Raw genomic sequence first — 14,307 nt, 5'->3', positions numbered from 1 at the left:
AAATAATTTAGGAAGTTATCTAAAAAACATTTTTTACAGATAGAATTTGAACATGTCAGTATCTAAGTAGCAAATACTGATTAAAATAAACTGACACTAAATGGGATGGGCCGGACACGATGGCTCATGCCTGTAATCCTAGCACTTTGGGAGGCCAAAGGGGGTGGATCACCTGAGGTCAGGAGTTTGAGACCAGCCTGGCCAACATGGCAAAACTCCATTTCTACTAAAAATACAAAAATTAGCCAGGTGTGGTGGCACGCTCCTGTAATCCCAGCTACTCAAGAGACTGAGGCAGGAAAATCGCTTAAACCCAGGAGATAAAGGCTGCAGTAAGCTGAGATTGCGCCAATATACTCCAGCCTGGGCAACAGAGCAAGCAAGACTCTGTCTCAAAAATAAATAAAAATTAAAAATTAAATGGGATGAACAAATGGTTTGAAGGTTGAAGTTAGGGAAAGCCAGACATCTTGCTGCTGTGACCAGAGGCTGCTAGATGTAGAATGCAACCTGGTATGCCCACTTTTTTCTGATGGTTTTCATGGCTGGCCCTCTGACAGACAAGATAGCATCTCACACTTGTTTTCTGCCTTGTTATCCCAAATACATTCCCACAGACCTGAAAGGCCACAGGAGAATTCAAAGGGGGGAAGTTATGAATCCACAGTAAGGGATTTAGAGAAGTCCTCCTCCATTTACTTCCCAGCTGGCAGCACAGGGAAATTACCTAAACAGCAACACTGAAAGATAGATCCTGCCCCCAAGAAGGAACAAGAGTCCCTCCTCTCTACTCTACAGGCTACAGCAAACCCAAATACTTCTCTCCCAGCCCCACAGGCAAAGAGCACATTCAATCACACTACTTGTCTTTTAATTTTCAAAGGAAAAATCTTAAACATTTTACATGCAATCACTATTTTATGGTAACCTTCCAAAAATGAGCCTTGATGTGTTTGTCTTTTCAGCTCTAAAATCCTTTAATGAGATGAAATTTGAATCACTAAAAGAACTAGCATAGTAATTCTAAAAGATGGTCCAGTCTGTCCTAAAGGTCCCTGGACGGCAGCAGCCAGGAGATGGCCAGGTCTCTCCCAAAGAAGTCTCACTGGCACCAGTCCTAATCCATCCTCTGGAGTGAGAAGCTGTGAAATTCTGCTTTAGAAAGCCTGCCAAGGACTGGCTGGGCGCGATGGCTCATGCCTGTAATCCCAGCACTTTGGGAGGCTGAGACTGGCGGATCACGAGGTCAGGAGTTTGAAAGCAGCCTGACCAAGATGGTGAAACCCCGTCTGTATGAAAAATACAAAAAATTAGCCAGATGTGGTGGCACATGCCTGCAGTCCCAGAGGCAGGAGAATCACTTGAACCCGGGAGGTGGAGGTTGCAGTGGGCAGAAGTCATGCCACTGCTCTCCAGCCTGGGCAACAGAGCGAGACTCTGTCTCAAAAAAAAAAAAAAAAAAAAGTCTGGGTGCGGTGGCTCACGCCTGTAATCCCAGCACTTTGGGAGGCCAAGGCAGGCAGACTACAAGCTCAGGAGTTCAAGACCAGCCCGGCCAACATGGTGAAACCCCATCTCTACTAAAACTACAAAAAGAGTAGCCGGGCATGGTAGCAGGCACCTGTAATCCCAGCTACTTGGGAGGCTGAGGCAGGGGAATTGCTTGAACCCGGGAGGCAGAGGTTGCAGTGAGCCGAGACCACGCCGCTGCACTCTAGCCTGTGCGACAGAGCAGGACTCCGTCTCAAAAAAAAAAAAAAAGCCTGCTAAGGACTGAATTCTCTGGCAGCTACACATAAGCACAGAAAAACACAACAAAGGGAATGGGCGCAGTGGCTCATGCCTGTAATCCCAGGGCTTTGGGAGGCCAAAGCAGGAGAATCACTTGAGGCCAGGAGTTTGAGTGAGACCAACCAGGGCAACATAGTAAGACATCTGTCTTCACCAAAAAAAAATAATAATAATTGCTACCAAAAAAATGTTTAATAAATAATAAGCCACGTGTGGTGGCTCGTGCCTATAATCCTAGCACTTTGAGAGGCTGAGGAAGGCAGATTACTTGAGGTCAGGAGTTAGAGACCAGCCTGGCCAACATGGTGAAACCCTGTCTCTACTAAAAAATACAAAAATTATCTGGGCGTAGATTTGGAGGCTGAGGCAGGAGAATTACTTGAACCCAGGAGGCAGAGTTTGCAGTGAGCCGAGATCGCGGTGCTGCACTCCAGCCTGGGCAACAGAGCAAGACTCCATCTCAAACAAACAAACAAATAAATAAGCAAGCCAGCTAGTCAGCCATCAAACAGGGCAAAGGTGTATAGTTTCTCAGACTCCCAGGACTTAGAAAGGTGACAGAATCCTTCAGGATGACTTCATTTCGTGAAATTACACGTGTGGGATGCTGCCTTACTGAACATAACTGGAATGGATCCCAGTGTCATATATAAATGCAGTAAATGACAAAAATATGTTTATTAAGTCTAAAAGAAAGCTTGCTAATACAGTCATGAATGCAGGTCCCTGTAGGTACAGAAACAGTCTACAGTTATGAAGATAAGGCAGGGTTGTCAAAGGGGAAATGGAGTCTCAAGAGGGAGAGCTGGAGAAAGAGACACAGAGAGAAGGCTGCCTGGCACCACATTCTAACTAATCCTTCACAGCAGGTACCTCTTTTGTCTAAGAAAGCCAAGGGTTGGCCTTGATACCTCTCCTTTCCACTGTCTCCATGTTTCTTTCAGTTTGGGTCTTTCCCTTTTCCCAGACTCCTGGAGAACAGAGTACCAGCGCACAGTTTCTCCCCCTACCTATTTATCTAGATCTTTGAGGTAATTGAGATTTTGTAAAGTTTTAACTACTTAAAAAAATGAGGGAGAAGAAAAAGCTCTCCTTTACATTTTTCTTCTTTTTGGTAACTTAGACTCTGTTGGAAAAGGGAAAATAGTATTTCTTGTTCAACTACTACATATTGTGTTACTTTCAAATCTGTTGTTTATTAATACTGTAATGCAACATTTTTACAAGACAGGGAGCATAAACTCCATTGAACAGATAAGGAAATAGACTCAGAAATATGAGATGACTGGCCCAACGCCATACAAGTGGGAAAGGGTAGCACCAAAATTGATGCAGTTCACTGTACTATAGACTGGCCCTTACCCCCATTTCAAGGCATGCTATGATGATGATGGTGTTCTCTGGGCTGTGGACCTGGGGTCTGAAAACTCCCCTTAATATCAGAGGCATACCCAGGCTCCTGATGTTTGGGCGGGCTTTAGTGTGCAAAGCACAGAGAGGGACTTAGAACAGGAATGCTCCCATTCCTTCTTCCATTGTAATGCATGACCAGGACTCACACTAGGGTAACATGAAGAGGTAGTGGCAGGGGTTGAGAGGTCCAGGCAGAAGTAAAATCTTTGTTGTTAGGGCAGGAAAGGGAAGAGTGCAGGAAGACCTGAAAGAGAGTATTTGGGTAACGGAGGTAGAGGGTGGTTCCTGTGACAGCTAGGTGGCCATTCCCAAGAGGCATTTTTAAGTCAGGCAGTATAGGTTTGCAACTGACCAGCCTAGAAGAAGGCTATCTGATGGATCACTAAAAAAAAAAAAAAAAAAAAAACCTCATTTCTGAGAATACTAGGAATAGACAGAAGTCCCATGACACTTCTCAATTTTCGTTCAGTTTCTATTTGCCAAGAAAAAAATAGCATCTGCTTAGATGAGGACTCACGTTTGCCAACAGTTCAGCACTATAAATGTATCATTAAGATGTTGCCTCATCTAATTTAAAACAAGTATGTTGCAGAACAATGAAACGAATTTTGGCCAGGCGCAGTGGCTCACGCCTGTAATCCCAGCACTTTGGGAGGCCAAGGCAGGTGGATCGCCTGATGTCAGGAGTTTGAGACCAGCCTGACCAACATGGCAAAACCCCGTCTCTACTAAAAATACAAAAATTAGCTGGGCATGGTGGTGGGTGCCTATAATCCCAACTACTAGGAAGGCTGAGGCAGGAAAATTGCTTGAACCCAGAAGGTGAAGGTTGCAGTGAGCCAAGATGGCACCACTGCAATCCAGCCTGGGCAACAGAATGAGACTTGGTCTCCAAAAAAAAAAAAACCAACAAACAAATTTTGTCTGGTGCCGAGCACAGTGGCTCATGCCTGTAATCCCAGCACTTCGGGTGGTCGAGGTCGGAGGATCCCTCGAGTTCAGAAGTTTGAGACCAGCTTGGGCAACAAAGTGAGACCCTCTGTGTATAAAAAATAGGCTGGGCGCGGTGGCTCACACCTGTAATCCCAGCACTTTGGGAGACCAAGGCAGGCAGATCACCAGGTCAGGAGGTCGAGACCAGCCTGGCCAACATAGTGAAACCCCATGTCTACTAAAAATACAAAAAAATTAGCCAGGCGTGGTGGTGGGCACCTGTAATCCCAGCTACTCAGGAGGCTGAGGCAGGAGAATTGCTTGAACCCGGGAGGCGGAGGTTGAAGTAAGCCAAGATCGCGCCACTGCACTCCAGCCTGGGCAACAGTGTGAAAATCTGTCTCAAAAATAAATACATTAATTAAAGTAAATAAATTTAAAAAGAGGCCGGGCATGGTGGCTCGTGCCTTTAATCCCAGCACTTTGGGAGGCCAAGGCAGGTGAATCACAAGGTCGGGAGTTCGAGACCAGCCTGGCCAACACAGTGAAACCCTGTCTCTACTAAAAATACAAAAATTAGCCAGGCGTGGTGGCACACACCTGTAATCCCAGCTACTTGGGAGGCTGAGGCAAGAGAATCGCTTAAACCTGGGAGGTGGAGGTTGCAGTGAGCCGAGATCGTGCCACTGCAATCCAGCCTGGGCAACAGAGTGAGACCCTGTCTCAAAGAAAAAAAAAAAAAAAAAAGAAGAGAAAGGCATGATAACAATGTATTATCAAGAGAGAATATCAATAAAGTGATAGAAATGATTAAAAAAAAAAGGATCAAATGGGAATTCTTACACTGAAAGGGTAACTGAAATGAAATGTGACCAGAGGGGCACAATAGTGGATTTGAACTAGGATCAGCAGACTTGATGATGGAACAAAGAGATTATGCAGTGTGAATAACAGAGAAAACAGAATGAAGAAAAATGAATAGAGCCCCAGAGAAATGCGAGACACCACTAAACACACCAACATACACCTAATAGGAACAGCAGGAGAGGAGGGAAAACAGCAGAAAAAATATTAAATGAAACAATGACTGAAAACTTCCCAGGTTGAAAAACATTAACCTACGCATCCAAGAAGCTCAATAAATTGCAAGTAGAATAAATGCAAAGAGAACCACATGCAGATACATCACAGTAAAAATGCTGAAAGACAGAAAAATTTCTGAAAACAGCTAGAGAAAAATGATTGGTCACATACAAGGGAATCTCAAGACGATAAAGAGCTGGCTTCTCATCAGAACAATGGAGGGCAGAAGGCAGAGGATGGCATATTCAAAGTGCCAAAAGAAATCACCATTAGGAAGCTCATTTTTCAATAATAATAATGGAAGCCAAAAATCTCCTGAAAGAAAATTGCTCTAAAATTGCATAACCACTGAAAATGTTTCAAGAGGGTAAAATATATTTCAGATAAAGATACCAACGAAGAAAATAGGAATTTCAGCTACATAGCTTTACAAAAGTACCAGTTAGGGTAAAGGATAGAAATAAGAATTTTTAAAAACTTAGTTATAATGTTGAATCGCTAATAATCATGCTGTCTGGTCCATTACTGATTTACTCCTGAACGATACTTAAGGGAAGTCCTTATCTTAGAGAGTCTGGGCGTACTTGTCAGAGAACAAACTGAAATGGTCAACAATCTGTTTCCATGTGCCTCTTAAAAATTCCAATTTCATCACACTTTGAAATAGTAATATCTTCATAATATAAATATGTATTTATATACTTTTATATATACTATGTGTAATAAAACTTTATATTTATACACATCATATGATATAAAATTTTAATTTTACAGCAATGCTTAGAGAAAAATGAGGTTCAGAAAAACCAGATATTTAAGATAAAAGATTTCAGTGGTAGAAGCAGGATTCAAACCTAGGTAGTCTTTTAAGACTCCAAAGCCTCTACTCTCTTAGCTCTGCTATGCTACCTTGATCTATAGATACCTGGGAAACAGGTAAGGCCATTATTTCACACACACAATCAACATACTCTCAACAAAGCAGTCAGTGATCCTACTAGGAGTTAAATCATATCTTCTCTCCTCTGCTGAAAACCTCCAACGAAAACCTCTCAGAATAAAAAACCAAAAAAAAAAAAAAAATCAGTCTGTCGTGGTGGCTTATGCCCATAATCCCGGCACTTTGGGAAGCTGAGGCAAGCACATTGCTTGAGTCCAGGAATTCGGGACCAGCCTGGGCAATATGCTGAAACCCTGTGTCTCTACAAAAAATACAAAAACAAAAAAAAAGGCTTTACAAATGGTGTGAGGCCTTAGGTGATCTGGCCCCATCATATTTCTGCCCTCTCCCTCACAAGGCTCCAGCTTCAGCCTCTGTGCTTTCTTCACACATGCCAGGCAGGTTCCCACCTCAGGGCCTTTGCACTTCCTAATTCTGCATGCAACACTCTCCAGAGAGCTGAACAGCTCACTGTCACTACCTTCAGATGTTTACTCAAAGATCACCATTCCAGTGAGAGTTTCCCTGAACAGTATTTCTAAAAGTACAACATCCCAACTCCCAAGACCCCCCAGAACATTCTCTATATCCCTTTCCTGCATAATTTGTCTCCTTATCACTTTTCACCATCTGCTCTACCATATATAGTATTTTACTTTATATAGTATTTCACTTTATATAGTATTTCACTGGTATAATAAAGATTTTAACTTTCTCAGTATCTCCACATCACCCAGTGGGGTGTTCAATACTCGCTGGGGTATTAAGAAAAAAAGAGGCTGGGCGCGGTGGCTCACGCCTGTAATCCCAACACTTTGGGAGGCCGAGGCGGGCGGATCATGAGATCAGGAGATCGAGACCATCCTGTCTAACACGGTGAAACCCCGTCTCTACTAAAAATATAAAAAATTAGCCGGGCATGGTGGCGGGCAGCGCCTGTAGTCCCAGCTACTCGGGAGGCTGAGGCAGAATGGCATGAACCTGGCAGGCAGAGCTTGCAGTGAGCCGAGGTCATGCCACTGTGCTCCAGCCTGGGCGACAGAGCGAGACTCTGTCTTAAAAAAAAAAAAAAAAAATTCTCAGGGCCTATTCTTTTATAATATGAAAAGAATACTGGTTAAAATAATTTATTTTATGTCAATAATAAATGAAAACTTATTTCAATTTATTACTCAATACAATTTCAAATACTTTTTTTTTTTTTTTTGAGATGGAGTTTCACTCCTGTTGCCCGGGCTGGAGTGCAATGGCGCGATCTCAGCTCATCGCAACCTCTGCCTCCTGGGTTCAGGCGATTCTCCTGCCTCAGTCTCCTGAGGCTGTGAGTAGCTGGGATTACAGGCATGTGCCACCATGTCCTGCTAATTTGTATTTTTAGTGGAGACGAGGTTTCTCCATGTTGGTCAGGCTAGTCTCGAACTCCCAACCTCAGGTAATCCAACTGCCTCGGCCTCCCAAAGTGCTGGGATTACAGCCGTGAACCACCGTGCCTGACCAAATACTATTTCATCTAAATAAAAAGAAAATATGTTTTCCCAACATGAGAATGAATTCTTTTTTCTTTTTTTTTTTTTTGAGACAGGGTCTCATTCTGTTGCCCAAGCTGGAGTGCAGTAGTGCAATCATGTCTCACTGCAGCCTCAACAATCCTCCCACCCCAACAACCCTCCCACCTCAACAGTCCTCCCACCCCAAAAATCCTCCCACCCCAACAGTCCTCCCACCCCAACAGTCCTCCCACTCCAACAATCCTCCCACCTCAAGACTCTGGTAGCTGAGACTACAGGCACACACCACTACCCCCAGCTAATTTTTGTAACTTTTTTTGGAGAGATGGGGTCTCCCTATGTTGCCCAGTCTAGTCTCAAACCCCTGAGCTCAAGCAATCTGCCTGCCTAGGCCTCCCAAAATACTGGGATTACAGGCATAAGCCACCACCTCTAACCAAGAATGAATTATTTTCCTAATAAAAAAAATACTGAGAATTTGTACAAAAAGGACATACACCCTCTGGTCTACCACACTGAATGATCCATCACTCTCTCCTGGATGAGCCTTGGTATGTCAGGGACCTGCACCTTTCCTTCCAGGCCTTTCCCTCTATCCAGAGTGACCTACCAGAGATAGGACAGTTTGCCCAGCAAGTTTCTGATCACTCTTCAACACCCAGCAAGAAGTCTCATCCTCCATGCAGCCTTCTAAGACCTCTCTAAATACTGGTATCAGACCCTCCTCTGGAGCACTCTGTCTTGTTACTGCATTTATCTCGCTGGATTTCAGTGAAGTGTGTAGACAACTAAGTTGTACCTGCCTGATCTGTGAGCTCTTCATTCAAAGCAGTTGGCTCCTGAGTACAGGATAAACCCCTAGAATTGAATAAATTTCATCTTACCTCATCACTGGTAAGTTTCTTTGCTTTGAGTAATCTTTGAGCCTTATCTTCTTCTGATCCCTCATCACTGTCTGATGAATAGATTCTGGCTCGTTCCTCTGAAAGCAAAAGTATAGATTGTGAGTGACCTTTTTTTTTTTTTTTTTCCTGAGACAGGGTCTTGCTTTGAGGCCCAGGCTGGAGAGAAGTGGCACAATCATGGCTTAATGTAGCCTTGACCTCCTGGGCTCAGGTGATCCTCCTGCCTCAGCCTCCCAAGTAGGTGGGACCACAGGTGTGCACTACCTGCCCATGCCCAGCTAATATTTTTTTCCTTTTAGTGGAAAAAAAATGAAGTCTTGCCATGTTGCACAAGCTGGTCTTGAACTCTTAGAATCAAGCAATCCTCCTTAGTCAGCCTCCTAAAGTGCTGGGATTATAGGCATGAGCCACTGTGCCCAGCTGTGTGTGACTTTCAAAGACAGTGACCTATTCCTTCTTAAATGTTTTCTTCTCATAAGTATCTTTAGTTCCCTCTGTATATTTCCTCCCAGGGGAACCAAATAATTTTAAAGTTTTTGATTTAAAGATAAATATAAATTTTAGATATGTTGAAATGAAGCAGACTTACCCTCTCAAAATACAAAAACCTGACCACTTTTAAAGATCAAAAAGGCTTGTGTGCAAGGTGTCTAAAGAGGCAGATACCCTACTCTTCCAAAGTCAACTATTAAAGCCTGAGACATTCTTCCACCGGTAACAGTTAATTCCAAAATGAGCTTTGAAGGTAAAGCAAGAAAGTGTTTTCCTGGTAAGAAAGTGTTTCCTGTAAAGACCGTTTGTTGCCAGGCAGACCTTTCAAAGAGAGATGCAGAGGGGCACCCATCTGCTCCACTGCCCAAGCCCAGGTGAACCTCTGGGTGGAATAAGAGCCGAGGACTTTAGACCAAGCCCCTCCCCTCAAAACCCAAAGCCTTCCCTTTGTCCCCAGTCCTTGTCTATCTGATTACTGTATGGATCTGAGCACTACTAGACTCGTGCTAGATTTTTAATCTCTGGTGACCTGAATGTTACATACCTCTCTCCCTAAAGCATCCTTGGATTTTTAAAATTTTTATTTAATTTTTGTGTGGTTTATTTCCACATAATTGAATCTTTTTCTATAGGAAATCAGCATTGACAAAAAAGAAAGGGTCTCTGTACTGTGGCAAATAAATAATAGGTAGGTAATATATAACAGGTCACCAGACCAAATGCAGTCACTACAAGAAAAGGAGAAATGAGTTTCATGGGAGAGTCAGAGAAAAATAAATTTGGGTGTTTTAAAAATTTACTTGTTATATGCCAGGCTCTGGGCTAAGTACTTTAAATGTATTATATCATGTAATCCTCAAAATAACCTTATGTTCTAACTACCATTATTAATAGGTTGTTTTTGTCATGATGAGGCAACAGAAGTTAAGGGAGACTATGTAACTCTTCAGAAGTTATAAAACCAAAAAGTGGCAGGACTGAGATGAGAGTGGGCAGGGTCAGGAGGCCAGCCAGGTCTTCTTAGTTCGCTTTTCAGCACGTCTTCTTGCTACTGGCTTGGGGGAACCCCTGAGTAAGAACCAGGTGGGACAGATGTCTCAGAAGTCAGATGACCTTGGTTTAAGAACTGACCACTTAGCAACTATGTGCCTTTGGGCAAGTTATTCAGCCTCTCAAAGTCTCAGTTTCTGCAATAAGAACAAGGAAATAAGAGCAACTAGATCATAATGTTGTTATGAGGATCAAATAGGATGCATGTCAAGTGTTGAGCATCTGCCTAAAATTCAGCATGTGTGGAAAAAACGGTAACCATCAGAAATCACTGATACTTGCGAAAGGAGGAAATATGCAAAAGAAAATCTAAGAGAAATATAGAAGAAGAATGAAAGAAAATATCACATAATTTCAGAATAGTTCAATTTCTTGATTCCCAATTAGGTAATAAAAAAAAGTTGACAGAAGTTCCAATATAATTGACAGATTCTCAAGTCAGAAAGCAGAAGCTCAAGGGATAGAACCCAAAGTGGGAACAACAGCAGTTTCTACCTCTCACGCTCATCTGAATGAACTAAGATCACTCATGACAACCGGTTCTTTAAAAATGTCCTGGACAGGCACAGTGGCTCACGCCTGTAATCCCAGAACTTTGGGAGGCCAAGGCAGGCAGATCATTTGAGGTCAGGAGTTTGAGACCAGCCTGGCCAATGGTGAAACCCCGTCTCTACTGAAAATACAAAAATTAGCCGGGTGTGGTGGTGCACACCTGTAATCCCAGCTACTCATGAGGCTGAGGCAGGAGAATCACTTGAACCCGGAAGGCAGAGGATGTAGTGAGCCGAGATCACGTCACTGCACTACAGCCTGAATGACACAGCGAGACTCTGTCTCAAAAAAAAAAAAGGTCCATTGACTTGGCAGTCAGATTACATCCAATGCCAGGATGAAGTCCAGAATCCCGAAATGATGAAATGTAATTTCCACACATGACTCACCTCGAATGCCCCCTTTATATCGGTTTTTAATAGCAGCCAAGCTGATGGACTCCTCGCCTTCCTCCTCCTCATCGTATCGATCAGGTTCCAGGTAACTGGCGCTCAGCCCCCGCTGGTGCTGTTTCTCTCTCATTCGGCGCTGCTGAGATTCCCTACGTATGGAAGCCCTCAAACGTTCTTCTTCTTTCTGTAAAGAAGCAAATAACTTCTTTGACCTAAAAAGGAGCTACTTTCGTGCCCACTTGAACCCACTTTTATCACAACTAGCATGTAATGTCTGGTCAAGATAACAGCTGTCCCGTGTGTGTTCCCCGTCACACCTCTGTGGCTCCACACGGACCCTCTGGTTTGGTTTGCAGGAGCGAAGGCAACACAAGGGTAAAGCAGCAGAAGGGAGCCCTGACACTAACCGGCCCAACTGGCATTGGCACAGGTGTGTCCTTGGGAGCCGTGCTGGTGTCCTGTGCTGCCACTTAACCCAGAGAGAAGCGACCCGCCTGAGAAACCCCATCCATGCCCAGCAGACACCTAAACTGACTCCCTGGAGCAGCAGTGGCTGTTCCTGTTCATCCCTGAACCACAGGCACCTGATCTGCCCCAGCTCTACCAAACCCCCATAGTTCCAGATATTCTGGTCCCAGCCCTTCAGCCCCTCAACCCAGACAGCTCCTCACAGCTCCTGATGACAGGCTGGGGAGTGTCCTAAAGCCACAAGGTAGAGCTTTCATTTCTTTTGCACTGCCTGGCATTCTGCATCTTGATGTGAAACCAGGCTGGGGGTAGGGGTAGTGTTGGAGTAGGTTTCAGGGATATTCTGGGATTTCTTTGAAGGTCTTCCTCATCCAATTGCTCTGTATTATCATACACAGCTCCACATCTATTGCTAGAAATTCTATGAAACAGATTGTTTTAAGTAATATGTGGCTGTACAGAGGTTAGAGTAAAAATCACTGTCAGTAGTACAGGGACTAAGAACAAACTAGCTGACTCCTTGTCTACATTTTCACAGGAGCTGGGGACATGGAGGAGGGTGTAGGGGGATGCTTAAAGTGGTTCAAGAGCCCCTCCAGTAATGCTGAGGCTGGAATCTGCAGGTTCCTCCAGCTCCCTTAGCCTGTACAGAAAAGGTGGGGAAATGGAACAAGCCCAGCTCCAAAGCAAATGCCCCTATATACCACTGGGTTAGGTACTGCTATTAGATCTGGTTTAATCTGTCTCGATGAACAAATACAGGATGGAGGAAAAAGTAAGGGCTCAGAGCCAAACCTTCAGCAGAGCCTGACCATAAGATTAGTAAGAAAGGCCCTGAGGCAACTGGACTGTCTTAGCCTCACCATGCCCTGCTTCACTAAACAACATAATCACAAAGGCAGGTTGGGCAAAGGCCAAAATCTAGCAGGGATTAGAGAAGATGGAGAGGAGAAATGATGAGCCTGTACCATTGCATCTGGCTTCTCAAATCCAGTGCTGCAGGAAAGGCCAATGGCCAATATGAGCGCATGCTCTATCGATTAGGTACAACGCCCCAAATAAACTTGTGCCTAATTAACAGTTGGGTCACATTTGAAAATATACCAGGTAGAATGTTACAAACTGACCTTAAAAACTCATAAGCTTGTCTTATTCTTTACCAGAGTCTCCTTTAGGCACTCTCTCATTCAAACTCCTGGTCTAGTCTCTATTTTACACTACTCTCTAGTATCTCCACTGACTTCTGACATGGATTCTAAACCACACATAGAAGACTTAATGATCTTTGAACTTATAAATGAAAATTCAGATATTTTAATCACTGGTTTGTTGCTGAACTCTCAGGGCCTGGTGAAGAGAGAACTTGAGCCGTGCGTCTGTTTTACTGTCATCGCCGCATCACGCATTGTTTGGCGAATGCTGAGGAAATGAAGCCAGCTCCCTATTCATGTCGGTTGGAAGAGGAAAAGGTGGGCCAATAAGAGATGAAGAACAAGCATTTTGGGAAATACTTTCCTAATTAACAAAGAATCCCAGGATAAGGCTTAGCAAACATACCTTAATCATTTCTGTGCGTTGGCATTCAGGATCACGACCAGCCATTGGCAAGATTCTAATCTTCTGTGTCTTTGAACACCTATCTGCAAGCGACAGAGTCATCTTTCTATGTGTGGCACTGTCCGTAGAGTGAGGTCTGCCAGGAAATAAACGAAGAGCATCTCACTGTTTACCAAATACATTTGTGAGCCAGTGATACCCACGTCACAGAAAAGCCCAGTGACCATTTCCTAGTCACCAGAAAAAACAGGCAGGGACACTCGACTGAATATACCAGGTGGACGATTGTGAGTTTTCTTCATTCTATGGCTCACTGAGACATTCTTATTCCACAAATGAAAAACAGAAGGTTGGAGTAAAAAAGACTGTATGGCATGATCACCTTCTAGCAATAAATGGATAAGCTCAAGCAACATTAATTAGATACTACAGGTTGGTGCAAAAGTAATTATGGCTTTTGCCATTACTTTTAATTAGTATTAATATATTAATATTGTTAATATAACTATCCTATTTTATAGATTTAGGAAACTGAGGCAAAAAGAGATTGAGAAAGTGGCACAAGGTCACACAAGTGGAAACGGAATTCAAATATGAGCCTAACTGATTCCAAAGCCTGTACGTTGACCTCTATAATTTCAAAAAGCTAAATCATAACCAACATTATTGTGCCCCCTCTAAAGATAAGCATTACCCAAGGCAGTTATAATAGTCACTGGAATTAAATACACTGACATTCTCTTGTAAGTCTGGTTAGCATGACCTGGTTCCCTAAGAAATAGCAACTTTCAGTGTATTTGACAAAATAACTTTTGAACCATCAGAACTATGCACAAGATCTTGGTTCTTGCTGAATCATACCGTGGGGTTACATCAATCAGGTGGCAGGCATTACAGAAACATCTATGTTTCACTGCTTTTACCATAAAAAATAATACATAATAATAATAACAGTTACCTGAAGGTGAGTTTCGTTTTAAAGACTGCTTGTCCCTGTAGACCAGTACCTTGTCTTATAAAAAGATGATTGTGGTCGCCCTGCAGTGGGGCTTTGTACACATCAAACACTTCATTGCCTAAATGCAGGGACATGCTGGAAAGAAGAAACATTTCATATACTAAAGTCATAAAGCTTTCACTCTACCATCTTACTTCACTTAAAGGTGATTCAGGCTGGGCACGGTGGCCCAAACATGTAATCCCAGCACTTTGGGAGACTGAGG

General features: G+C 43.4%; 1 protein-coding gene and 1 long non-coding RNA gene across 2 annotated transcripts in view; one reads left to right on the top strand and one right to left on the bottom strand.

Annotated features, from left to right (window-relative positions):
* The window catches only part of LEO1 (LEO1 homolog, Paf1/RNA polymerase II complex component), a 39,285-nt gene that overhangs the window by 765 nt on the left and 24,213 nt on the right, over positions 1–14,307 (bottom strand). Inside the window, exons 8-11 of the mRNA XM_023227214.1 lie at positions 14,043–14,177; positions 13,085–13,220; positions 11,057–11,243; positions 8,553–8,650 (exon numbers count right to left, since the gene is read on the bottom strand). Of these exons, the coding sequence (XP_023082982.1) occupies positions 8,553–8,650; positions 11,057–11,243; positions 13,085–13,220; positions 14,043–14,177 (556 nt within the window). The remainder of the gene's footprint in view (positions 1–8,552; positions 8,651–11,056; positions 11,244–13,084; positions 13,221–14,042; positions 14,178–14,307) is intronic.
* Positions 1–14,307, top strand: part of LOC111552794 — a 22,612-nt gene extending 8,305 nt beyond the window's left edge. Inside the window, exon 4 of the long non-coding RNA XR_002734728.2 lies at positions 12,872–14,307. This is a non-coding gene — a long non-coding RNA (uncharacterized LOC111552794). The remainder of the gene's footprint in view (positions 1–12,871) is intronic.

Source organism: Piliocolobus tephrosceles, chromosome 6, assembly GCF_002776525.5.
Source record: "Piliocolobus tephrosceles isolate RC106 chromosome 6, ASM277652v3, whole genome shotgun sequence".
Classification (NCBI taxonomy): domain Eukaryota; kingdom Metazoa; phylum Chordata; class Mammalia; order Primates; family Cercopithecidae; genus Piliocolobus; species Piliocolobus tephrosceles.
This window is presented reverse-complemented; position numbering and strand designations above follow the sequence as displayed.